This window comes from Populus nigra, chromosome 5 (genome assembly GCF_951802175.1).
Source record: "Populus nigra chromosome 5, ddPopNigr1.1, whole genome shotgun sequence".
NCBI lineage: Eukaryota > Viridiplantae > Streptophyta > Magnoliopsida > Malpighiales > Salicaceae > Populus > Populus nigra.
The window spans coordinates 7,056,616-7,083,494 of record NC_084856.1 but is presented as its reverse complement, the minus strand read 5'-3'; the positions used below and the strand labels follow the sequence as shown (position 1 = coordinate 7,083,494).

The 26,879-nt window shown below is 35.9% G+C and overlaps 3 protein-coding genes and 1 pseudogene across 11 annotated transcripts; 2 read left to right on the top strand and 2 right to left on the bottom strand.

The window, feature by feature from the left end:
• Positions 1–740: 740 nt before the first annotated feature.
• On the bottom strand, positions 741–10,323 carry LOC133693685 (biotin--protein ligase 2-like). Of its 4 annotated transcripts, none has more exons than XR_009842154.1 (12): positions 10,195–10,323; positions 9,836–10,112; positions 9,689–9,750; positions 9,460–9,608; positions 9,026–9,146; positions 8,703–8,858; positions 4,418–4,463; positions 3,247–3,313; positions 2,874–2,950; positions 2,217–2,354; positions 1,841–2,036; positions 741–1,670 (listed from the first exon to the last, which is right to left on the bottom strand). XR_009842154.1 is itself a non-coding variant. In XM_062114954.1 (11 exons), exons 2-11 carry the CDS (start codon positions 10,108–10,110, stop codon positions 2,620–2,622), a joined length of 1,011 nt encoding a protein of 336 aa, XP_061970938.1. In that variant the 5' UTR covers positions 10,111–10,112; positions 10,195–10,323; the 3' UTR covers positions 2,320–2,619. The 4 variants fall into 4 exon arrangements, 2 of the variants coding, with proteins under 2 accessions (XP_061970938.1, XP_061970936.1); XR_009842153.1 differs by having other exon boundaries at positions 741–1,316; XM_062114954.1 differs by lacking the exons at positions 741–1,670; positions 1,841–2,036 and adding an exon at positions 8,914–8,946 and having other exon boundaries at positions 2,320–2,695; positions 8,703–8,807.
• A 278-nt stretch (positions 10,324–10,601) lies between these two features.
• LOC133695480 (histone-lysine N-methyltransferase ASHR1) lies at positions 10,602–16,601 on the top strand. 3 transcript variants are annotated; one of them, XM_062117496.1, is made up of 14 exons: positions 10,603–10,918; positions 11,072–11,217; positions 11,311–11,445; positions 11,550–11,604; positions 11,690–11,808; positions 12,284–12,372; positions 12,449–12,530; positions 13,777–13,881; positions 14,188–14,272; positions 14,350–14,469; positions 14,626–14,732; positions 14,859–14,928; positions 15,369–15,432; positions 15,883–16,104. In XM_062117496.1, coding segments are annotated over exons 1-14 (1,278 nt in total). In that variant the 5' UTR covers positions 10,603–10,818; the 3' UTR covers positions 15,884–16,104. The 3 variants fall into 3 exon arrangements, 2 of the variants coding, with proteins under 2 accessions (XP_061973480.1, XP_061973479.1); XM_062117495.1 differs by lacking the exon at positions 15,883–16,104 and adding an exon at positions 16,125–16,601 and having other exon boundaries at positions 10,609–10,918; XR_009842444.1 differs by lacking the exon at positions 15,883–16,104 and having other exon boundaries at positions 10,602–10,918; positions 14,626–14,744; positions 15,369–15,435.
• Positions 16,602–17,341: 740 nt separating this feature from the next.
• On the top strand, positions 17,342–20,243 carry LOC133693194 (PHD finger-containing protein 1-like; annotated as a pseudogene).
• An 839-nt stretch (positions 20,244–21,082) lies between these two features.
• On the bottom strand, positions 21,083–26,403 carry LOC133693763 (serine/threonine-protein kinase MPS1-like). 4 transcript variants are annotated; one of them, XM_062115051.1, is made up of 6 exons: positions 26,032–26,403; positions 25,313–25,714; positions 24,142–25,163; positions 23,626–23,826; positions 23,011–23,172; positions 21,083–21,927 (listed from the first exon to the last, which is right to left on the bottom strand). In XM_062115051.1, the coding sequence occupies exons 1-6, from the start codon at positions 26,195–26,197 to the stop codon at positions 21,358–21,360; spliced, it is 2,523 nt and encodes an 840-aa protein (XP_061971035.1). In that variant the 5' UTR covers positions 26,198–26,403; the 3' UTR covers positions 21,083–21,357. The 4 variants fall into 4 exon arrangements, with proteins under 4 accessions (XP_061971035.1, XP_061971036.1, XP_061971037.1 ...); XM_062115052.1 differs by having other exon boundaries at positions 24,142–25,094; XM_062115053.1 differs by having other exon boundaries at positions 24,142–25,094; positions 25,361–25,714.
• Positions 26,404–26,879: the final 476 nt, after the last annotated feature.

Sequence of the window (26,879 nt, the reverse complement as noted above, 5' to 3'; positions counted from 1 at the left end):
TAAAAGAAGAAGAAACACACATAAAAAAGAAGAAGATTTGGCTCACACGATGGTCAAAAACATGGTTTAGCTTTAGCCCATGTTTAATATTGTGTTCCGAACAAAAGTTGGATAAAATTTGAAATTTTTTTATATTTTTAAATCGTTTTAATATGTTGTTATTAAAAATAATTTTTAAAAATAAAAAAATATTATTTAATATTTTTTTTAAAAAATACTTTTAAAATAAAATTATTATCACATTTACAAATATTCAAGCTATAGAAACTTCCTATCCTATTACCATAACAACAACTGATAAAAAAAAAAGCAAACGGGAAAATGCAAATGTACAAGGAATGTGAATAAAGCATAACGCGTCCAAGAGAATACCATTACCACCCTTCAATTTAATTTTTTATTAGAGAAACGGAGACAAGAAAGACGGTATCACCCAATACAACAGCGTAACATAACCCGGATTTGAGTATAATTATATTCGACCGCATCTACTTTTGAGCAGCTGGTGCCATCTCTTTTGACCGATCTTCTTCGTTATTCGCTAGGGATTAATTATTCGTCACCGGAGTCGAGCATACCTTTGGATGCCGGCAAGCACTAAAATTTTATCGGTAGTTCTTCATAATGTTGATTTTTATAAAATTGTGGAATCAAAGAAAGCATGGACCAGAGCCCCAAAAAAATACAAAAGAGTTGAATACTCATTAAACCATATAGATAAAGGGATCTAAAGCTATGTCTTTGAGGGAAAAATTGCAAGATTAAACTCAAGAGGGAGTTTTACAATATTTATTGTCTTGGTCAGATTTTTAAACTCTTATGGCTTTTGTAATTATATAATAGCTCAGCCTATCGCTGAAGTTTACTAAAACAATTACGAGAGGCAATTATATTGCTTCTTCTTACCACACGAATACTATTAATATAATTTAGATAAAAACGAAGGTGCCAAAAGAGAATGAAAACTCGTGCAGGATCGATCACTTTTACGTTGATGGCCTGTAGACAAGAAAATCTTAATTGCACCAAAGGAGGGCAGAGGCACGACACGCTAGCAGACAATAAAAGCTACAACGCACTACTAAACGCCGAGCTGCTGCTGTTTTGAAGAACTCTACTTGCGGATGAGAAGGGAACTCGAGCAATTTCTACACCACTCCAACTTGCAGCATCTTTTTTCCTTATTCCACGTGCTAACCTCGTTTTATTTGATTCTATCTCCCACTCACCAGGTCCACCATGCCTGCTGGTCATGTGATTGTGCATTTGACCGATCCTCTTCTTCTTTTTTTCCCACTCGAAACACAAAGACCTCCCTGTACATCTTCACAAATGCCCCTTTCACACTTCTTTATGCATGAGAGAGTGTGAGTGAAATATAAACAATGGAATATGGAACACAGGATATCAATTCTGAGCCGAAGGATTTTGTAGATGATTGGCGAATCCTGCTCTTGGAATTATAAATAACTAGCCTTGAGTTTTTAGGACCTAGATTCTTGACCTTGAATTATATAAAAATATTAATTTATTTACCCAGATTTGAAAGAGCTTTATCTTTACTTGCTCATTTGCAGCCTCTTGAAGAAGACTTTATCTTTACTTGCTCATTTGCAGCCTCTTGAAGAAGACTAAACCTCAATATAATTCCATTGTAATGACGACAAAGTCTGCCACATGGTCCCCATAAAGGGTTACGGCCACCCCAAAAATATATATATGAGGTTAGACCATCTTGTTCCATGCAGAAGCTAGTGTTTATGAGGGTGAAGGGTCGTTTTCTTTTCCTTCTAAAACAAAATGCATAGAGAGAAAAGGGGAGAGAAAGAGAGAAATTCACCTCGATCATAGGTCGTACCAGTGTCTGAGTCTCAGACCGCACTAACAGTCGAGGTATCTATTCTCTAGTGATGAGCCACATACCAAATCAATTATGGAGTTGTTCATTCGTATCATTCCACTGATGGCACAGAAGTGTCCAGGTTTCTAACAAATGATTGATTATTGCTATACATCTTGGCCTGCTCTCCGCAAAGCTACAAAAACGATTTAAAATTAAATATTTGGTGAAGGAATATGACCTAATCAATAAGTAAAGAAAGAATTGCACCTCCAGGGGAAAAAAAGGAACTAAAGAAAAACCTGTATAAGTTTTACCAAAATCTCAATTAAACAAAGCAATTTCAAGATAAATATGGGCAAAGTAGTTTAATTACATGAAAGTAAGAGATACAGTTCATAAAACATCTTCAGCTACGCTGCCGTTCCAACATGACTTTTGCCTCTGGTGGAAGGTGCCTGGGAATCTTCTTTATTCAATTTTTCTTCTAACCAGTCCTTTGAAAAAGTCGAAACTGTAGCCAATGAGAAAAAAATAAAAAAAATATTGCGATTACTTACATTACGAGGATAACGAGGCAAGTTCTCTGTATGGAACCAAATCATCTGAAATGTAAAACTACATGATACTAAACCTAGCATATTTTAGTCAAAGTAGGGAAGATGACAGCAGATAGTAACAATCAGAAGCAGATCGTTTCCCATTGTTTTTTATTTGATGACCAGAAAAATTCAGAAACATGGAAAGTTGTCGCTGGCCCATTCAAATTTGCAACCAAGTCAAGGACTCAAGACATCTGGGTTGAGAAAAACATAATGGCCACTCTGACGCACATGGATCCATGGAAAACTTGTACTACAAGAGAATAGGATAGATCAATACATTAATGATGCACTATGCTTTTGTTGAATAAGTACTACTCATGCACAACTGAGCACCACACAAACCCATTCATTCTCTTCGAATTCAACTTCAAAAAAGTGTAGATTTTAATAAACAAGAATATATATTTTGGAAGGTAACACCAATCTACCTATTGCCATCAGGATGAAGTTCACACATTTGATTGTCTTCACCAATAGCTAGCAAATAACCAGAAGGTGTCAAGCCCTGCAAATAAAAGAATTAGCTAAACACTTTAGAACGCGTCATTTCAGGTTCTAGCACAAGCAGCATGGCACTTCCTCTTATTTAGCACCTGTTGCTAAAGGTCTATCATATCAAGGGGCTTAAGGAACTAAAATTTGCATCATCAATGAAACTGAAATTATAAAATCAGATTGTGGAATTTTCAGTTAGCAATATGTAGCGGGATAAAACTCTCCACAGGTTTACTAGGAGCAAAATGTGAATTCAAATCAGAAGGTAGCACGTTATCTAGGAAATCAACCTTAGCAAGGTCATACCTGAATAGTGACCACGTTCTCCACTACTTGGTTCTCATTCTTCTCCTGGATGATAACTCTCTGCCCGCTGCATGAACATCTAAAAATAAATCATAGCTATACACACAAAAGATGACAAATGCATCGCAGATCATGATAAGTGAATCCAAGAGTTCAGTACTGGATAAAGAACATAACCAAGGTTCCAAGATACCACATATAGCCTCCGAAGTTCCAATAAGAAAAGCACATGGATAAATATTTGAAAATTTGTAATTCAATACTAGGGAAAGGTGTGCCCAGAAAACAAATATCTAAAACATGCTTGTCTGAATGATATAAACAAGTCCGATCAGCTGTCTTATAGGCAATAGCATACAAAGTTGAGCAGTTGTCTAGTTGTGAGGACTTTTTAAAGCGAAGCGAACATCAATTTGGTGATCCATATGCAGTAATATAAACAAAACACGAATCAGTATTCAACAAGTGAAAAGCATGTGCAAGCAGTGTCTATATATATATATATAAAAGAATTGGGAATCAACATGCTTGTCAGAATATTGAGTTGGACATTAGAAAACAATTGACTGAAATGATTTGTGGAAATCAAGTTACACTCATAAGCTGAAGGCATCCAAAGGGAATCGATAATGTGAGCAGCTGAAACAAGGATATGCCTAAGAAGCTAGCTAATGACCCATTGATTTGAACAACATATCATCCTAGATGAAGCAAAGTGTGTGAAACAATATTCTTTTCTGTATGGAACTAGAAGGTTTATTTTTTTCTTTTGTTTTTAATTTCAGTCAAATTGTTTTTAGGTTTGCCAAGCACCATGCTCGGTTGTGAGAAATTCATAACGACAGCAATTTAAAATTTCAACGGACCTCGATACTTTTCATGGCTACAGAACATGAACATGATGGATCTCCTTTGTTATGCATCTTGAAGATTATCTACTTCATAACTTGTTTGGACATAAACTTTCAAAAGGAGTGATGAAATGACAAACCAATAAACCATCTTTGATTTGAATCGACATCAACCTTAACCAATTATAAACATTACCAGTGCCCTTTACATTCAAAAAAGTAAACAAGCACACACAGAAAAGGAAAGCAATAACACAACAACAGAGTTGCAAAGAGGAAATCATGTGAAATACTGGAGAGTATTGAAAAGTACATCTCACCTATGCAGCCATGTTTTATAGTAAAGCTCCTCAAGAGTTTGAAATCCTGGATGCCATGCCAAAAAAAATTCAGAGAGAGAGAGAGAGACGAATGTGGCATCATCATCATCATTATTACTACTACATGTAATGTGGTTAGTTTGGAAATAAAAATGACATTATCAATAGAAACAAATTGCTATTTGTAAAGAAATTTCTGATGCAGCTATCATACGAGAAAAGGAAATGACATTATTACAATTTAACACAGCCTTTGATGAAAAGGAAGAAACCAGCTAAACTATAGAGAAAAATATGATTTAATAACATTGAATATCAATAATTCTTTAACTATTTTGAAAAATAAATTAGATAACCATTTATATTAGTTCTAGACTTAAATCTTAATCCTCATAGGAAAAGGAATCCTTATTGATAGTTATATGGTTAATATAGAATCCAACTAGCATCGAGATTTCTAAACTAAATAAAAAAAGAAAAATAACAAGAAAAATAAAAAAATTTATAAAAAAGCAACTTCCAGACCTAATTTGAGCATGAAAACGACCTCAACTAGTTATAACTTGTTGACTTTCTAGCTCTTGTAGGTGATTACATTGAGTCAGCCTTTGAAATTCAGCATTATATTTATGGATACATTTATTTCATTGCAAACAGTACTGATATCACTGAAATAATAATGATCATAATCCATAGGAAGGAACTTGTCTTGCATCCATGATCTAACAAATGCCCTGCCCTCTCTTTTGCTTATATCCATTTGTAGTTTCCATCAAGAAAAAGCTCCACCTTTCAACTTGTATGTGGTCAATTTCACTATCATCTCCTCTGAGGTATTCATGCATTCCTTAAGCCTGTCGCATTTAGTAATCCAGTCAAAGAATTTTTCTATGTCCATATCTACATTGAAGCTAGGGCGGGTTCATTCGTCTCATGCTAATGTTTAGTAGGCCTATGCCTATCATAATAGGCAAAACCCATGCAACCTCAATCAATCTTGTCCTCTTCAAATTCCTCCAAATGGATAGGTTGTCCATGTAAGATTGGAGGAACAACTTTGGGATTTGATCCACTCTTAGATAAGCCTTTGGGCACGCCCCTTCTTTCAACACCATCCTTGTTTATGCCTTCCCCTGGTAGTTGATCTAACTGCTCAGCTATGTCTACTACTGAACGTTCTAATCAATCAAATCTTTGCAATAAGATTCTATATGGTGCCTGCAATAAGATTCTATATGGTGCCTCTTGAGTCCTCACAACGCTTCTATGGCTTCAACTCCTTGATTTACATTGCAAGGTAGGATGATGTTGTCAATGTCTCTATCCATCGAGCAAGCTAACCAGCTCTGATATTAATTGACACAACATGTTTAGCAAAAAGGAAGAAATCAGGGTTTTACAAACCCTAAAATTGTAGCTAAACATCTAATTTAATGATTCTAAATGTTAATAATTCTTAATTATTATGAAAAATAACTAGACAACTCTATTTATACTACTCCTAGACCATATCCTATTCCTTATAGGAAAATGAACCCTTATGCCCGCTATAGAATCTAATTGGCATTAGAATTCCTAAACTAAATAAGAAAAGTAAAATAACAAGGACAATTAAAAAAATATGAAACAATTCCAGTTCTAATTTGGACATGTAAATGATCTCAATTGGTTGTAAGAAGAACGTGCTTGCAAAATTTCAGCTTGATCCAATGATAAAATTGAAAATCATATTGTTTTTGCTAACAAGCTCCTTTAACTTGTTCGGACTTTTTCTTAGGTCTGGACTTGTTGATATGATCATGATTGTACTTGTTGGATGTTCAACATCACAATTAGAGCAATCCTAACCTGTAACAAGTCATTGGACTTTATGTTATTGAGAACCAACCGAACAAAAACCTTAACCTCATAGGGTATCTTGCCCTAGTAAGAGACAAATGAGTAGAGTTTGGAGCTTAAAAAAAAATCCAATCAAATCAAATCTTCACTTTTTTGGCTTTCAAACTTCACAATTCACATCAATAAAACCATATAAATCTTAATCCATTGTCTTACCATTCTAAAATTCCCTAAAAGCTGATTCAAGCATAACTACATGAAGTGTTTAGTTAAGAGTTAAAATATGCCTTCCTTAAGTGATTGGAAAGTATCAAATCAACACCTTTCAGTCTATTTTAGATAACTAATAAGAGCTAGTCATTGAAATGCTTTATGGATTCTGAATGAAGTCAATTCCAGTTGGTGCTTTACTAGACTAGGAGACGACAAACAAATATCTGGAAGAAATTTGAAGCAAGCCCCTAAACACCACAATATGTAAGTTAAGAAGAGCTCAAAACAACACAAACCATGTATAGGACCCTCAAATAGAATCCATTCATCTCATGCTAACGTTTAGCGGGCCTTTGCCTATTGTAATAGGCAAAACCCTTGTAACCTCCATCAATCTCGTCCACTTCAAATTCTTCCAAATAGATAGGTTATCTATAAAAGATTGTAGAACAACTTCGGGGTTTGGTCTACTTGAGATAAGTCTCTAGGCACGTTCCTCCTTTCACCACGATCCCTGTTTATACCTTGCCCTAGTAGCTAATCTAACTGCTCAACTATGTCTGCTACTGAACATTCCAACCAATCAAATCTTTGTAATAAGATTCTATAAGGTGCCTCTTGAGTCCTCACAACACTTTAGATGGCTTCAACTCCTTGATCTTCATTGCAGGGTAGGATGATGTTGCTAATGTCTCCATCCATTAAACAAGCTAACCACATTAATTGATGCAACATGTTTATTTAAAATGAAGAAACTAAGGTTTCACAAACCTTAAAATTGCAAATAAACATCTGATTTAATAACTTTGAATGTTAATAATTCTTAATTGTTATGAAAAATAACTAGACAACCTTATTTATACTAGTTCTAGACCATATCCTATTCCTTATAGGAAAACGAATCCTTATTGAAAGTTATATGCCTAATATAGAATCCAACTAGTATTAGAATTCCTAAACTAAATAAGAAAAGTAAAATAACAAGGAAAAAAATATATTCTAAAACAACAATTATTGGACCTATTTTGGACATGTAAACGATATCAATTGGTTGCATGAAGAACGCGCTCGCAAAATTTCAGCTTGATTTAATGGTCAAATTAAAAGTTATGTTATTTCCGCCAACAAGCTCCTTTAACTTGTTCGGACTTCTTTTTAGGTCTGGACTTGGTAATCTGATCATGAATGTACCTGTTAGACGTTCCACATCACAATTAAGGCAATCCTAACTTGTAACAAGTCATTGGACTTTATGTTATTGAGAACCATCCGAACAAAAACCTTAACCTCATAAGGTATCTTGCCCTAGCAAGAGACAAATGAGTAGAAGATTAAAATAAAAATCCAATCAAATCTTCACTTTTTTGCTTGCAAACTTTACCATTCACATCAATAAAACCATAAAATTTCAATCCATTGTCTTACCATTCTAAAATTTCCTAAGAGTTGATTTAGGCAGAACTACAAGAAGTATTTGGTTGAGAGTTAAAATATGCCTTCCTTAACTGATTGGAAAGTATCAAATCAGCATCTTTCAATCTATCTTAGATAACTTAATAAGAGCTTGCTTATTGAAATGCTTTATGGATTCTGAATGAAGTCAATTCCAGCTGTTGCTTTACTAGACTAGGAGATAGCAAACCAATACCTGGAAGAAATATGAAGCAAACCCCTAAACGCCACAATATGTAAGTCAACAAGAACTCAAAATGGCACAAACACACTAGCCTGCTAGTATCCAAGAGGAAGAACCCCAAAAAGTTTAACAACGAGCTAATATTGTAAAGTATTCCACAAATGCAATGGAAGAAGGAAAGGGATGAAGCCTAGCTATAAATAAATCTCAAACAATTATTTGAGCTTCAGTAATGAAGTTCATTCTCCTCAAAAGTTGGACCAACAGGTATTGAAATTTCCATGATAGCCACTTTTTATTTCATCCTATATTGAATAACCTTTAAGTTTCAGCCACCTCGGTGTTATTTCTCTTCCTTTTATGATGTCAAGTGGCAAGCAAATAATAAGAATAACCATCCATAGCCATATATGCCTTTTACCGTTTTTTGGAAATAAACTCAGTTAATTACCATGATGATGATATTTTTGACTTTTGACGTAATAAAACCAAAGAAGGCTAGCATGTTTGGATGGAAATTCTACAGGATGATTGATAAGTGAAATGGCATATTTGATGATGGAAATGTCTTTTTAATAAGTTAAAGAATTTACTCACCTCCATTTATGAAAAGATCATAAAGTTTTTCAAACTTATTTAGAAAGGCTGCAACAATATCTTCTCTTCTTAATGCACATGCAGCACCAGCCAACTCTCTAAAGACTGCATTCAAGCATGTTGTTGGTTTCTCATTATCGACATTCAAGCCTATACCTGCAATATTGGAATGCTAGTTTGCTCGTATCATAAATACAAATTTAGAACCAACCTTCTGTATAATTTGGATTACAGAGAATGGGTGCTAAACAAAGTAGCCAGTTAGCTATATGTAAGTGTGAAAATCAGAAACCATTCGCAAACCACAGAAGAATCATTTTTACCGGCACTGATATTGAACTTCTTTGATCTGTATGTTGAGGTGCAGAGAATGCCTCCAACTTTAACACCATTTAAATAAAGATCATTTGGCCATTTTATTTTAACGTCAATATGTGGTAAGCCCTGAAATAAATCATGTACCCCCAAAATGCGTGAATCGACGTCTAAACCTCAAACTCACATACTTGCTGACTGAAAATTTGCAATAAGAAAATCATGTATAGCATTAATGGGTAAAGCAGCCTAGAGTCATCGTTCAATCAGACACTGTCAGGTGTCATGCCTTAAAAACTTGTGTTTTTCACACACCATCTTATGTTATCTGGTTAAAGAAAAAATCACCAAGGAAGCGATATTCAGATATCAAATAAGAAATGAGAAGGTTATAACTAGGTAATGGCTGGCAACGCACTTCAATTAAAAAACAAAAACTAACATTTTCGTCACAAAGATCCTTAATTGCCTCTGTAACAGCAAGAGACACTACGTATTGCAGCAAAGGCACAACTTGCCCATCCTCCATTTGAATGGTAAATGAAAACATCAAGCAACCTGCTGGAGATTCCCACACATTCTTCGATCGGCCTGCACAGTCAAACAAAATAACATACATACAGATATATTCGACTTTTCTAAACTCACAGCATGACATTCCTTTCACAAACCTCGCCCTTTATATTGAACGTCAGCAATGCAAACAGCACCAATTGGAAGCTCGCCAAAATTGCTGCCAGAATTTCTTTTAAAAAAAACATAACAATAATAATTAAACAGCACACGAAAATCGCAAGATTAAATTTGGAGATGCTTACTTGGAAACAAGATCATGAGTTGAAGGCAATAGCGGAGACCAAATGAGTAATCTACCGAATAGATTAGTTGAAAGAGAATTCATAAACCGTGAAAGAGAGAAAGATTCTTCATTTTGCTGCGGCTCATCAAGAATCTCCGAGTGCAAAAGAGTAGAGATTTCCACATTATCCGGCAGTTTAAGAGTGTTATTGTTCATCAATGATTTAGCAATTTCATTCTCTGCAGATGATTTTCCACATAGTAACAGCTTACAAGGCGTACTACTGCTATCCATTGCTGAACCAAAACAGCAACAACAAAGAAATCACATTTTAAGCGTTTCCGGTTGTCAAGCAAGGTAAAAATATTTGACACCTACCTGTAGAGGCTGCAACTGATCGATAGAGAGGGAGAGAAAGAGAGTGAATGCGTGTTTTTTATTTTATTTTTTTGGTTCAACTCATTAAAAAAAAAACCTCTCTACTGAACTGTGTTCAAAGGGAGGGTAGTCAACGGAGAAAGAGCGTTTCTGGCGGTGTAATTATGAGTATTTTTTAAATAATTTTTTATGTTAAAATATATATTAATAATATGTTTTATTTTTTAAAAATTATTTTTAATATTAATATATTAAAATGATGCAAAACAAATAAATTATATTAAATTTTAATAAAAAAAATTTAAACTTTTTAAAAATATAGTCACAGCGGCATTCCCAAACGGCACAAAACAACACATGCTACTGGCACAGGAGGAGTTAAAGTTTGTTGTCACTGAAGTTTTGAAGCCGTTGGATTATCCAAGGGACACGTCATTCGCCGTAAGAGCGCGTGACTTTAACCCAAATTTTAGGGCATGTTTGGGAATGCGAAAATGGGAGGAAGGGAAGGTCAAGTTATATTCAAAATATGTCTGCCCTAGAGTTGTAGTGTTATACTCTACTAGATGCGCGTGGAGGGGAGGGGAGAGGCTAGTCCAGCCTGAGTAATCTATCTATCTATCCATGGAGGAATTGCAAAATGTTGTTAGAGATGGTGGATTAGCTGTGTCTAATCTTCCGGAGAAAGGACGATGTCTGCTCACCACCAAGAATTTCTATCCAGGTCTCTCTTCCTCATTTATTTATCATACACTTGACAAGTCCAAGAACTCAATAGCTATCTGATAGGAAATTGCTTTTGTTTCTTGAAAGCGAAGCCAATTCAACGCTCAATATCTTTCCATCTGTAAATTAAATTGGCCATTTGTATTCGCAGGAGAAGTGATTTTAAGGCAAGAGCCCTATGTCTGTGTACCAAACAACTCCACTACTGTCTCGAGATGTGATGGATGTTTTGCATCAGAGAGCCTCAAGAAATGCTCGGCTTGTCAAGTTGTGTGGTACTGTGGAAGCACATGCCAGGTGTTACAAAAATCTAAGCACGCAATTTCTTTTTTCTTCCTTTAAAATGGGAAAACTGTGTATTGAACAAGGGTGTTTGTGTATAATTCTCAGAAATCAGAGTGGAAGTTGCATCGACTTGAATGCAATGCTCTCTCTCGGCTTGAGAAGGAGAAGCGAAAGGCTGTTACGCCTTCTATTCGTTTGATGGTTAGACTTTACCTTCGTAGAAAATTGCAAAATGAGATGGTAATTACTTTATCAATCTCTGGTTTATTGTTCATCACATACTTGCTCACTGGGCTCTTGTCTTTGACCTGTGCACTTACAAATTTAATTGTTTTGACTGCCAGTTCATCCCTACTAGTGTTACAGACAGTTACAATTTCGTGGAGGCATTGGTGTCGCGTATCCACTCATAGTGTGTAGTTCATTTCCTCAATGTTGTGGTTGCTTAAAATGCTTGTTTTGTTTAACCTTATATTTGGTGAAGACTTGAAGGACCTTGATGAGAAGCAACTGGTGCTATATGCACAGATGGCCAACCTTGTCCACTTCATTCTTCAATGGCCTGAGATCAACTTAAAAGAGATTGCCGAGAACTTCTCCAAGGTCCCCAACTTATTTTATGCTGTACATTAGTAATTTGTAGATGTTAACCACTATCACCTAAAGCTGTTTCAGCAAGCACTCCCACAGTTCAGCTGATTTACATGCTAGGAGTAGTTGCAAGCTTTCTTAAATGTGTTTGGTCTGTAGTTTCATATTCCCTATCATAAGCTTCCCTTGTGCGAAACAGTAGGGACAGTGCAATGTTGTTTTGGGAACTTTTGCACAGCATTTCATGCATTATTTAAGAATTTAAGGGTTGTTTTAAGTTAAGCTTTTAATTCATAAGTGCTCAACAAAATCTTATGTAGAAGTGCACAGGATCCATAAAAAAAGTGATCCTATGTTTTATTTTCGTGCGGATTGCAGTTGCAATTGCAATGGAAACTGATTCTATGTAATGCACTGAGACAAACCTCCATTTGAATCCTTTTCTGATACTTAGTTTTGGCATCTGTTCCTCCACAATGAAATGCAGCTGGCATGCAATGCCCATACCATTTGTGACTGTGAACTCAGACCTCTAGGCACAGGACTCTATCCTGTTGTTTCCATTATCAACCACAGGTAATTATTAGTGGAATACTGTGAGCTTGTCATCTTTCCTGGTCGTTGGTTTGCCAATTCATTCTGGTGCTTGCAGCTGCATGCCCAATGCTGTGCTGACATTTGAGGGAAAGTCATCTGTTGTTCGAGCTGTAGAGCATATACCAGAAGGAGCAGAGGTAAGGTGTGCTTTCTACTAATCATTGTACTTTGTACATTAGTTGAAGAACTGTAAGAGGTAACTGATTAGTTGGGTTTGCCCAGGCCTACTTCTTTGATGATTATGTAAAAATTTATTGGGAAACCCAAGGCTCAGAAAATGCTAGAGCTGTGAACGGGTTATTCTAATATATATTCGTTTTAATTGTTCATCACAGTGTAGTCTCGGGGATTTTAATCCTGTTTTATTAAAAAAAAATCCTGTTCTGCACCAGTTTATATGTTCAAAAACTCTAAGCATTTGCTAGTGACCATTTGCTTCAAAGGGACTGTTATTGTCAGTAACGTAGATGAATATGAGTGGATATTGAAAATACTTCTGATGCAAAATTCAGGATTCAAGATTTGGATTGGGACTTAATTCTGAATACAGAACCATGCTGAAGAAGTTGTGAGACCCTAGACAACAGGCAGCAGCAATATATTAGTCATGTTAAAGGACATATCAAGACTGAAATTGTGTGGTTAGGAGGGAAAGCATGTTTGAGAGGAAAAATACTTCTGATTATGAAGGTATTAAAAATATGGGAATTCATAGTTCTTTCTTGCACAAATAGGAATAATTTGGTCTGCAAAGGATACACAAATATCTAGTTATAGGGACGAGGGAAATGAATCCATGCAATTTTGTTGGGAATTGTTGGAAGGTTTTTGTTGAAGATCTAAATTTCACTTTTTTTCCTCCCTTGAGCAAACACTACATCGTTATAGTTTGTTCATTACCTTTGATAAAATTATGAATAGGATAAACCTAGATATTAGTTGCATGTTTGTTAGTTCCTCTGGATTTGTATTGGACTGCTCACAAGGCACATAAACCATTTGAGGTTTGAAACCATATAGACTTCCAGAAAGCGACTTCACATTTTTCTTTACCAATATCTAAAGCAGTGGCAGTGACAACTTTTGTCAGGTTGTTTGAGTCATGCCTATTACAATGTCTACATGGGAAAAAAATGATGATTCCTTGACACAGGATTCTAGGAGCTGTTACCTGCTGGTTTGGATTAGCTTTTTTGAAGCTTCAATGAACTTTATTGTATCTTTAAACCCTCCTTTTATCTGCTTCTGCTGTTTTCTGGATAACATCATGTTTGGGACATTTAGCTATGGTGTAAATTGGCATTAGAATGCAAATTGTCTCTAAATTCTAAAATACTTTTATTGATGTAATTCTAATGTTATTTGTTATTTTCTTCTTTTAAGTTGTCGATAGCTTACATAGACACTGCTGGAAGCACTATGACTCGGCAAAAGGCTCTCAAAGAACAGTACTTTTTCACTTGCACATGTCCCCGCTGCATCAAAGTGGTACCCTCCTGGCCTAAATTTATAAGAATGCAGCAGACACATGCATGTGTAAAGTATGCTAGGCTTGTCTTCATCTTTCCCTCATAAAATATTTTGCATGGAAAAAAATATTATGAGGAAATGGTGTATCAAATTCTTTTGATTTTTGACTACTCTTTGATAAATCTAAGTGATTTCTGTAATGAAACCTGTTTTTAAAGTGGACTTGTGATGATCTGAAAATAAGAGGTTCCACCATATGCATGAACACACAGACACGTACATTTGTTGCCAGCTAAAATTTTTAGCATACTGTTGATGGGTCAGTATGATGATATCCAAGAAAGTGCGATTCTGGAAGGCTACAGATGCAAAGATGATAGATGCAATGGTTTTTTGCTCCGTGATTCTGGTATATGATTATGTTGTAGTCATTTCAATCATACAAGCTTCGCTGTTTTTTAATTCTTTTCTTTTTGGGTATGGCAGAAGACAAAGGATTTATATGCCAAACTTGTGGCCTTCGTAGGAGCAAGGAAGAGGTAAAAAGGATTGCATGTGAAATAACAGCAATTTCAGACAAGAAACTCAAGTCTACTTCCCCTGGAAGTATCCTTTTCCTGTAATTCTTTATTTCCATTTGGTTACATAGGTTTGCTTCTCGCCTTTCCATTGCTATGTTTTGTTTTTTTTTCTTTGTTGTAACGATACTTCCATTTACATTTGACAAAATTAAACGAGAGTTTGATATTTAACTAAGTTTAGACCAGGAGGAAGTTATTTCTCTATATAAGATGATTGAGAAACTTCAAATGGAGCTGTGCCATCCTTCTTCAATTAGTTTGATGCGAACTCAAGAAGAACTTCTGAAGGTATTTCCTTAGGTGTGTTTTCTTTTTAATGATTGTTCTCTTACGAACATTGAGCTCTGTGTTTGAAGCAATATGTGTAAACGTTCAATAAATGCTTGTGCTGAAATGTGTTATTTGGCTTTTCAGATTTTGATGGAGCTAGGAGATTGGAGAGAAGCTCTGGCATATTGCAGATTGACCATTACTGGATATCAAAGTATGCCACGCGTTGACTGGAGTTCTGGATAGGAAATATATTAAAGCTTATTTTAATTATTCTCTGGTTTTTAATAATGGAAATGGGATACTTTTGTCTAATATGGTAACATGAAGGCTTATTCCTTCAAAAGCCTTGGAAACTCAAGCTTCAAGATTTTGTAAAACTATCTACTCCAGCCTTGAAGGCTAGCAAAAAAAATTAAGCTTAATTCAGCAAACATAGCTCATATATTCTGTACTTGGGCCTGGATACTCTGAGTTACTCATTGTTGGTTGACTAGTTTCTTAACAATTATATTGTAGTGCTTTAATATCAGATTTATTTCTTTTACACAGGGTCCTTTTGTCCATGTAATTCATCTTTTTCCATTTTCGAATTGCAGAGCTGAAATTGGATTGCTGCTGACATCCTAAACTTTGTTCCCTGTCCTATTGCAGGAGTGTATCCAGAGCTTCATCCTTTGCTTGGGTTGCAGTATTATACCTGTGGCAAAATCGAGTGGTTAGTTTTTTCCCTTTTACCTCTTAGATTCTATTATTTTAATTCCAACCCCTTTCCTCCCTCCCTTTTCTTGATTCATTTTTGACATGCTTTGACAATCCCTTTGAAAGCCTATCTTGTCAGAAATATGGCTTTGAGGTTCAAAGTCGTTTTTGGGCATGTAGAACTTACAGTTACAGTGACTGGAACACTGTCTACATCCGGCAGATTGTGAATCATATCACAATCTTCTTTAGCTTAACCCTTTTAGTAATGGATGACCAAAATCAATTAACTATACCAGTTTAACAATTCAATAATGTAGGAGACAGATGTTGTAATTTGGCATAAGAAATGGGGCCGATTAAGATTGGCACATGCTTCTCATTTCTTTTTGAAATTTTCTCTGTCTGACTTCTGATCCTGTGATATGCAATGATTCATGGAATCTCTTCGCTTTTTTTGTGCTAGAAACCAAGACCTGAATGGACTGTGTTTGGAGTATTCAAGATATAGTGAGGACATCTTGTTGTGCATTATTTAAGTGCTGCACCCCATGCCCATGTACAAACAAAAGAGAAGAACTTCAAAGAATATTCTCATACTTTTTTGAGAAATAACTTCATTGGCGCTACACTTGTGGAGTTTAGACTAGTAGTTGCTGTTGTTGTCCCTGGTTCAGATGCACTGAACTACTGTTATTTGTGTTACAGGTTGCTTGGTTGCACAGAAGATGCTATCAAGTCACTGACTAGGGCTGTGGATATACTTCGAATTACTCATGGGACAAACAGTCCCTTCATGAAGGAACTCATGATGAAGTTGGACGAAGCACATGCTGAGGCTTCTTACAATCTTTCATCGAAAGATGAGTAGCGTGCTGCTATCTTTGCTCGATGAGCTTGTTCTGAATGATTCTGTTGAGCTCTGTCCGGTCATCGTTTGAGAAGCGGATTTACCTAGATCTCACAGCACTACTTTATACGTAATCTCTGACATCAACTTGCATCCGAGAGCCATCTGTCCATTTTTCTGCCAACAACTTGCGTTGCAGCACTCAGTTTGATTTAACTCTCTTCTTTGCCAGGCAGCTCTCATCTAATGTTTTGACTCACTGGAGATTTCGATGTAAAGAATATTTTTAAAAATAATATTTATCACAATATTAAACAGGTTATTATTGCTTTAAATTACTGCGTGAATGCTAAAGTCTTTGATTGCTTAACTACCACTTGAATTTCTAATGAAATCCAAACTCAAATTTAATGTTTGAAAATCTATACTAGAACTAGAACCCAATCAGAGGAAGATGAGTTTATGTCTGATTATCTATTAATTAAAGTTGCAAGATCATCCGAATCGACAAGTCACTTTCATATTCCATAGAGACATCATTATGATTTTACTTCTCCATGCGCCACTTGCTTCATTATCCGGGACGTGAGCGCCTCCTGCCGAGCGCGTGAAATACGCTCTTTATCTCAGCGGCTGGGTGATTAAAGAGCAATGGACTGTTTAGGTCCTTTGTTTTAAAAATATTTGTGAAAAAGTTTAAATTTTTTTTTATTTTAAATTAATATTTTTAAATATTTTACATCTTTTATAATATTAATATTAAAAATAATTTTTTAAAAATAAAAAAATATATTATCTTAATATATTTTTAAGTATAAACATTTTAAAAAATAATCATAACTATATTGTCAAATATATTCTAAATATTTAATAACTTAGCATGTTATTGTAATTATTTTTTAAATTTTTTTATTTAAAAATATATTAAAGTAATATTTTGTTTTAAAAATTATTTTTGATATTTTAAATTAATTTTAAAAAACTTTAAAAATTATTTTAAAGAAAAAAATAAAATAAAAATTATTTTTTAAAAATACAAAAATAAACATGTTGGAGAGAGATGGCATAGAGAGAATGGATTTTATGGTGGTTTTTTTTTCTTGTGATCTTATAGGATTTTCAAGAGAATGGATGAGCATCACTTGATAAGACTCGGATCAGATGGGCTGAGTACCCAAATCCTCTCTTTCAATCGCTTAAACAACAAGGCAAATGCAAATGGTTCTTGTGGAGAAACATTCGATGGTAATTTTCTTAGTTTTACCATTTTGAGTCATCATTCTTCTCGTCTTTCCTTGCTTTACCTTTTGGTTACATCCTAATCCCACTCTTTCAATTATTATTATTATTATTATTATGGATTTGATTATATATAGCAAATCATACTCTTTCTTTCTCTTTGGAATGGATCTGGCTTCCCTTGTGTTTCTAAATTTTACAAAACCACCATCTCTGTATTGTAAATAAATGAATTGCAAGCCCTTCCCACCCCAATAATTATCAAACTGAGTTTTCTCTTTTTTAGATCGTACGAGATACCATGCCCATGTCGTATCATGACACACAACTACTTCACCTTAATACGATGCGGGATTCTGGCTTCCTGGAGTCATTCTAGGGCAAGCTAACCTTAACAGACCTGCTCTATGGACATTTTAGGGCAAGATAGTGTCGCCGACCTGCCTGCCTTTAACGAGTGCAACGTTAAGCAATGATTATCTCAGCATTTTTTGTTGTTGTGTAAAGCCAATGTGGCAGCGCGCAGGTGTTTGATATGTTTGTTGACTTGCTGCAGAATACAGTTTGTCAAAAGTGCGGTGATCGTGGCTATCCGGAGGCTCTAAATTACTGTGTAAAGTGTAAAGTTGTTGCTGAACACACGTAAGCTTCCTCCTGTCTGCCTTTATTTGATTGTATGATTAGATTGATTTTTGGTAGCTCTAAATGTCTTACTGTCTAAACTTGATGCCAAATTGAGACCCAGAAATGAAGCAACCAAAATAGAAGGAAAGAATCAGCATAAATTGATTATCATCACTGCTGCTGCTTATCACTTATGTTGTGACTGTACACGAAATCATCTGTGTATTTTTAGTAACTTCTGTGCTTCCTTTTTTATATTATTCAGCTACTGCTTAGATGTTGTTCCCAAGGATTTTGAAGAGGATGTGGTTTGGACGTGTTGGTTTTGTTTATCTGGGAATGATGGCGGACATAATAATACCTTAGACAGTTCTAGTTATACCCAATTATTAACGAGTGATCAAGCAGTTAAAGTTGTAAGGAAACAGAAATGGGAGGCATCAGATGCATACTTGAAAGCTCTGAGAAAGGTAGAGAGACTAAAAAGGGGTCCCTCTTTGCAATCTGGTGAGGCAGAGGCAGCTAAAAGGGTTTGCTTGACTAACTCATCTGATCAAAAATCAGACTGTACTCACCTTCATAAGGACAAAAGGAGAACACTGGCCCGGGGTGAGAGCTCTGATGAGCATCAAAAAACGAGAGAACATGGTATAATGATTGTAGAAGATAGGGGTGGCTCGAATGAAGAGGTATTAACTGTTGAAAGAGAATCATTTCAAAATGGCAAGAGTGATCTGCCCAAAATTTCAGACCGCGATTCCAATGTTGATGTACAGCAACCTTTTGAGGAGAACATGAATACACTGTCTGGCAGTGAGAGTTGTGCACAGGATCAGAACTTAAGTGATCAGAATAGATTGATTCCTGATGTTGGGGGTGGCTCAAATGAAGCGGTAAATTGTATTGAAAAAGAGGCCTCTCAAAATAGCACTGATGATCTGCCAAAAATTTTAGATCGGGATTTCAACACCAATGCACAGCCAATTCTTGATCCCATATGGAGGTAAGAATATCGGGTTCTCTTTTTATTTTGTCATGTTCCTTTCCTTACTTTGGGTGTTTTCCTTTTTTTTTTTTTTTTTGGTGGGGTAGGTGTGTTCTTTAACTTGTACAGAGCATTTAACCTATTCTCTTTGCAAATTTGGCAGGGGAAATTTTACTATCAACAATGGAAATTTTGATGTTATGAAAGGACTGGTGGCCTATACATCTAACCAAGCATCCCCAAAAGTTCGTGAGACAGCTAGTTTGTTGCCAGGATCTGTTTCTATAGAAATGCTTCCTAGGCATGAAGTGTTTCCGAAAAAGTTTGGTACTTCAGATGTAACAGCTGAAGATATTGGCCTTTATTTCTTCCCGGAAAAAGAGAGGTTCCATTTCTGACAATATAATTGAACAATACCTTTGATGAGTTATATCCTGTTTTAATTCCTTGAAACATTTTTCCCTCTCTTCAATTGCTGCAGAGATGAACGAGCCTTTGATGAGTTAGTAGATAATATAATTGAACAAGACCTTGCCTTGAAAGCCGTTCTTGAGCATGCAGAATTATTGGTTTTTACATCTCTTCAATTACCTTTGCAGAACTGGAGTAAGCTTTGCTGCCATTACGTGTTATATTTGTCTGTCTCTGTTCTCATTGAACTGAATGAATGCTTGAATGATCTTTTTGCAGGATATCGGGGAAAGTATTATCTGTGGGGGTTGTTCGGTAGACAGAAGCTTTCTCACTATTCAAGTAGAAGAGAGCATGCTACAGCTTAGACTTTGTAAAATGATGTGGGTAGAGGCAGCTCAGACAGATCAGAACTATATCATGTCTCCGTAGGCAAGGAATGCTGGAAGGTAATTGGCATGATGCAGAGAAGACATACTTCGAAAATTCCAGCAATCTTTTAATGGATCAAGTCTTATATCACTGTGTTGTAAAGGAAAGAAATGGGCACGTGGGAAATATTACCACGGGAAAGTTGTCCAATTTTGAGAGTTGGGGCTGTGGTGATGGATTTTGCATCTTTATATGCTGCTGTGATTGGCAGAGATGATTCTTGACACAGATGCCTCACTGTCGCCTATACAAATATGAAAATGAAAGTTGTTATTTGTCGTTTAAAGCTTGCAATTCTCTTACACGAGGCATCTCATTGTGTCTCCTCCTTTATCCTTTCTCTTTTATTATTGTTTTTTCAGTTGGGATCATAAATAAATAGCTGATGTACTACATGCCTTGAATGGAGGAAAAGAAATGTCGGTTTATTCCAGTCTGCGAACTGGATCCTACCGCTAGAACTCCTTTCAGGGAAAAAAAAAAGATTCTGCCGATCAATCAAACTATGCCTAGATTCTGTAATCCGTCTCGAAGTTCCCTGCCCGGTTCACAAGCTGAAAACTGGGAGTATGTGCTCCAAGCTACAGGGTGTTTTTCCCCACTTTTTTCTTAAACTGGAATTTGTAGCATCCTTGTTTCCCTTCCAACATTGAACATCTAGAACCATGTTGTTAGTGACCAAGGATAATGCTAGGGATACCAAGATTCTCCAGAAAGATAGGGTACGCCCTTAATAGCAGACTTCACGGAAGCATTCAGTTAATACTCCATAGTTCGTATTTCACCTCTGGCTACATGGTAATCATGGAGCTCACAACTGGCTCTCGTTTTTTTCTAGGGCCTCCCACAATCAATCCATTGTAGGATGCAAAAATTCTCTGCGACAAAGGAACCGCCGGCCAACTACTTAAAGTTGCTCACGCCACCATATATATATATATATATATATATATATAATAGTCATTTCTCATGGATCTTCTAAGACATTTTGCAACACATTGGCTAGGTCAACAACGAGCAAGTAACGATATATATATATATATATATATCGTTACTTGCTCGTTGTTGACCTAGCCAATGTGTTGCAAAATGTCTTAGAAGATCCATGAGAAATGACTATTCCAGTTAAGCCGAGAATCAAGTCATGTATGCTGCTCAAAGTATATGTGAAAGATTACATCCAATGTCACACTGCGCGCATTCATCGGGTCCGTAAAGGAGATACATACAAGTAAAGAATTGGAGTTCAATACTTCTGTTCGAAGTCAAAATAAAACAACAGGGATGATTACACCTTATAAAGGGTAGGACGGCCATGATTTCTCATATTCCCCGAAGAGAAGAGCTTCCCGGAGTTGACTGCCGACCTCAAACATGGATTTATACACCTGAAACTATTCCTAAAATCCCTCTGACTTTGCTAAACATTCCCGGAGCTGAAAACAAAGCTTAGACATCTGGGAGAACAACTTATATTGTTGGTCTCGTGATGTTAATGACTCGGATATGTGAGTGCCTGGGTTAAGCAATTGTTGGAGCTCATGGCACAGCATAGAAGCTTCTTGGTCACTGCCACAAGTTTCTGCAACAAGTTGAAGCAGTTCACAACCTTGATTCTGAGATTCAGATTGTTGAGTCGGTACTGGTGGAACAAGAAAAGGATGTTGGAGTAATTGAGGGATCCTCCATCTCTCGTTCCTCTCCCAAGCCAGGCATCTTTTCATAAGATCAAGAAGCCATGGATTGGAGACTGGCTCGTAAGTTATCTCATGGTTTGGATCCGTTATAACTTTGAACTTGGCCCAAAATGTTTTGTACGCAGAAAAAGGGGTTCTTCCATACACCATTTGGTAGAGGATGCAGCCGAGGGACCAAATATCTGATGGCCGACCACACTTTATGGTGTTTCCATTAGCATCACTCTCATTGCACATGAATGCCTCTGGAGACATGTAGCTTAGGGTACCTACCTGCCGAAACAGAATATGAACCACTAAGCTAAAAAGCACGAACTAAAAAACCTTTGAAATAAGCTAAATTGACAAATAAGCAATCCCCTCATTTCTGTAGTCAACGCAACTTCGTCGCTTTTGTGTACCATTCGGACAGCAGCCCTTTCAGGGGTTCCTTGGGTACCGATTCACCCTGCGTAGATTGACTGAACGCAGAAAGCCTTCCACTGGCAGGCAATCGCATTTTTCACAGATTTCTCGTTATCCAAAAATATTCAGAACAAAAGAGATTCTGAAGTGGCAACATGTGGTCAGTCACAGATCGGCAACAAGGTGAAATAAGCATTCTAATAAAATCACTTCTATGTTTCCTGTTAAAAAAATTAATCAACAAAAAAATACTTTTTCATTAAAAAAAATTATAATTTAGTTTTTAAAAAGTATTTTTTCCACAATAAACACTCTGCAGAAATTATAAAATAATAAAAAATATCTTTTTATTTATTGATCATATTAAATTTAGTCTTCAATTTTTTAATTGTTATATATTTTATTTTGAATTTTTTTTTTAATTTCACCCTTTAGAATTTGATTTTTATATCAACTTTAATCTTCACTCTTTTTATTGTTATTTTTTTCTCTTATTCTTTTTTTAATTGAAATTTTTTATTTATCAAATTTGATTTTCATTTTTTTAATTGTTATTTATTTTATTTGAAATAATTTATAAATTATTTTTTTTAATTTCATCATTTTTCAACTTTTTTATCTGTCAAATTTAATTTCCATTATTTTGAATGTCATTTATTTTTTAAAAATAATTTATGAAATTATTTTTTTTTTCAATTTCATTTTCCTTTTAACTTTTTTATATGTTAAATTTGGCCATCATTCTTTTAATAAATTTGAAAAAAAATTAAAAAATTTTTTTATCTTATTTTCCATGACATAGTCAAACACTAAAAAGTGTTTTCCAACTTATTTTTTATAATGTTATCAAATATCAAAAAATAATTCTAAAAACTAATTTTAAGCGAACAAACAGGTTCTAAATCTAATAATAATCTGGAAAACCAAATGCGAGGAATAAGTAAAATCTACCTGTGAATCCCTTTGAATGTTAGTAGTATCGCTCATTATGGCTTTGGCGATACCAAAATCAATCAACTTTAGAGAACCTTTGACAAGAAGAAAATTAGCTGGCTTCAGGTCAGAGTGCACGATACGTTCCTCATGTATGGTATTGACAGCTTGAAGTATTTGCTGCAAAATATTTGAACAAAACACTGTCAATCCCCGTTGCCATTTAATTAACTATGAACAAGACCAACAAGTAATGTGTGTTTTGAAGACGATGTAAATTTGCTACTTGATAGGTATACTATGAAGACAGTGTTGCATCAGTGATATAAAACAAATGTGTTTCTTCATCCATGCCAAATACCCTTCGATACAAAATATGAGAGAAAGATGGAAAACCAAACAATGCCAATAATCAACATCATGCCAACATTAGAAACCTATCCAGTATCCACCCCATGATGCAGACCAAGTCTCAAGAATGTCATTGAAACAAAGAAACATTGTCCCCACTGTCTACAATGACTTTATTCTAGCAATAAACACTAATATCTAGATTACTATGAGAAAAAGCTATAGAGTGTTGCTATAACCAAAACTGCAACTATGAAGCAAAATAAGGTGTAGCCCAAGGACCTGCCAATAAAATCTCAGCCAATTCTCATCTATCGTCTGGTTGGAGCTATCCATCTCCTTCCATTTCTGGGACAGCATGTGAGCCAAATCAATTTCACCGTATTCAAGGACCATGTATATACACCCATCATCTTTGACTCTTCCATCTTTATTATTTACAGAGCCACTCATGACTTCGTGGAGCAAAGTTTTATCTGTCACCTAAATCCAAAAGAGACTATTAGAGATCTACTAGATAAAAATAAAGCAAGAATAGATGCCAAGCCTTGGAAATATGGATTCTGATGAGAAGAAAAAGGAACACCAAGCTCAAGGATAAAAGATATATTATTCCGAGACAAGATTTATCATCTTCTGTAATGAGATCTCAAAGCACCTATGTTGCAACCACGAAGTATCGAGTTCGTGTAAATTGGACAAACAGAGAGAACATGATAATATTCTATTGTAAACATATTGCCCCAGATTAAATCATGGAGATTAGTGCATGATTCTTTTAAGGCTGTAAGTGAATACCTCATAATCTATTAACTGTATAATGTTGTTCTTCCCCTTTAGTTTGTTTAGATAAAGAATTTCCTGACAAAAACCATATGCAGTTCCATAATCACGACCCTTGAGCTTGATTTTCTTAAGTGCATAGATTGTGCAGTCTGATGAAATGACTTTGTGAACCTCACTGCTTCCTCCACTTCCTATCTTACCAAGCCTTTGATAGAGCTTCCCATTAACTTTAAAGAACAAATCAGGGTCAAGATTCCTTTTTCGAGGCACTGATGCACCTTTACTACTTGAAACTTTTTCTTGTTTTTCATGTTTAGGAGGCTCCAACTTCACATCTGAAGATGGGTTTTTGGACATTGGAGGCTGAGATTGTACAGCAGCACCATCATCTGCTGGTTCAATATCCTTAGTGGACCTATCAACAACAAGTGAAGGATTGTTTGCAATGTCACTTACTTCAGGCACACCTCTCTGTTGCTCCTTAGGCAGGTCCTTAAACTGGGAATGGATAGAAGAGGTAGAAGGCCGGGTTGCAGTGGCTCTCAAGTCAATTAGCATGCCACTAGTGTCCTTCAATGTAGGATGTGACAGCTGCTCCAAATTCCCTGGAGTAAAGCTCTGAGAATTTGCATTAGCATCCCTCAAAGGTTCGACTGCAGCTTGAGAACCACTCTCACGAGAGCAATATGTCATCGAGTTAAGCATGGGTGCTGAAGTAGAATGAACAGATGTTGTGGTAGCACAGGATGGTCCAGCAACAGAAGATTGAGTAGCTGGTTGGCTTAAAAAGTTCCTCAATTGATGCAACTGATTCTGAATAACCATTGTTCTCTTTGCCAGTGATGGTACAGCTCCATCGGACCTCAAAGTGAGATCTGATTCCATGTTCTGAAAGTTCTGCTGCTTTGTTTCTTCATTGATCACATTTGACACCTCTACTTGATTGCTCACATCCCACTCCATTTCTGTCAATGCAAGTGAATCCATATGAGAAGTAAAGTTCTCCAATCCAGTGGCCATTCCATTATCGGCCCCTGCAAGTTAGAAGATAACAGAGCATATATATCTAGAGCAAAAAATTTAGAAACTTTTGTCACAGCATCACGAATTAGATGACAAACAACTATTCCAGCAAAACCAACTTTCAAACCACAGCTCAAAACAGCAAGGAACAACATATTACCCTGTGAAATGGTGTTGTTCAGTGTCGAAAACTGGACTTTTCTCTTACCCTCAACAGGTTGGGATTCTATGCATGTCAGGGGCATCGGATTGTTCTCTTTAGTATCGATAGCAGATTTTGGTTGCTCTCTCTGTGCATCAAAGGGATTGAAACTCTCATCAAACGTCTTCGTGATTGTTCCAGGAAACGAAGGAGGTGTGATTGACGCATCTTCATGACTTTCCATGATAACAGTAACTGGATTCTTCTTCGGCAAAGTTGAGTCTTTACTCAATGGAACAACAACTTGAGAGTTCTTCGTGCCTGTAGTTGGACCCATATTTGAAGCTACAGTTCTTGACGCTTCACGTTTTGGAATTAACGTACGTCTAGGCTTTGTGCTATTACTCGTCTGCATTATTCCTAAAACGAGCATATCAATCATTTAGAGCTTCAACAGTTATTTCATTTTTTAAAGCATTAAGTTCACGGTTTTTTTTTTCTTTAAAAAAAAAAAAGGAATCCAAATTGAAGAAGTCAATTCCATTTAAATAATAGAATCATCAACAGACAGGGTAATCAGGATTCCTGGATTAAGCCTTCATTTAGCTTTTTAGTAAATGACAACAAAAAAATAATGTGCCAAAATTGAGCACTAGCTTTCAGAATTTCTTAGTAAAAGAAAAATCCAGAGAGACAAAGCATAAAAAAAAGTTATAGATAGAGAGTTGCGGTGGTACCAAGGGGGCGGTGGCGCTTGAAGGCATCTTGGACATGCCGGAGAAAGTCCGGCGGGGAGGAGGACGAGGAGGAAGAAGACGTCGTGTCGGCGGCGTTGGTGACGGGACGAACGAGATTTCTTTGCGGAGGTGCAGATGGGACCAGAAGGTTAGCCTCCCTGTCCATGACCGGATCTGAACGGCATTTCCGTCAAGGAGAGGGGCGATTTCGGAAGTAAAAGAGCAAAATGAAGATTTTAATTTGTGGAAATTAGTGTTTGTGTGATGTCCATGAGAAATTTTGAGTGCGTGTGTTCGTGTGTCAAACAGAGAGTGGAACCAACCACAATCGCTCTTCCACTCCTGCCAAAGCCAACGAGGGAGAGAGGTGCGTCTTAAGTTTCGAAATGACTTGTTGGCGCTCTCGACTCAATTCTGAATTTGGGCCTTTATTGGGCCCCTTACTTTTTCTCATCTATAAACCACCTAAGGCTAATATTAAAACTGGGCTTTCTAACACGTGGATTTGTAAGTGGGAAACTCAAAAGCTTTCTCCAAACCGCTAAGAGTATTTTTAATGGCAAATGCTAAATAAAAAAAAATCTAAATAGTTAATATGGAATTTAAAATATATTGTAAATATATTTTTTTTATCTACACTCCAATATAAAAAAACTATTTTAACAATATATTTATACATTTTCCATGTTTTAGCTTTAGTATCTCGTGAAGAGAAACTGTTATTTTACCTCTTGGTTGAGCATTCCCGTTAGAGTTGCTTAGAGAAAAATAACTTAAATAATCATTAATTTTTTTTGCGTTGGAGATGATATAAATTTTACAGTAAAGTGTTAATATTAAAAATAATT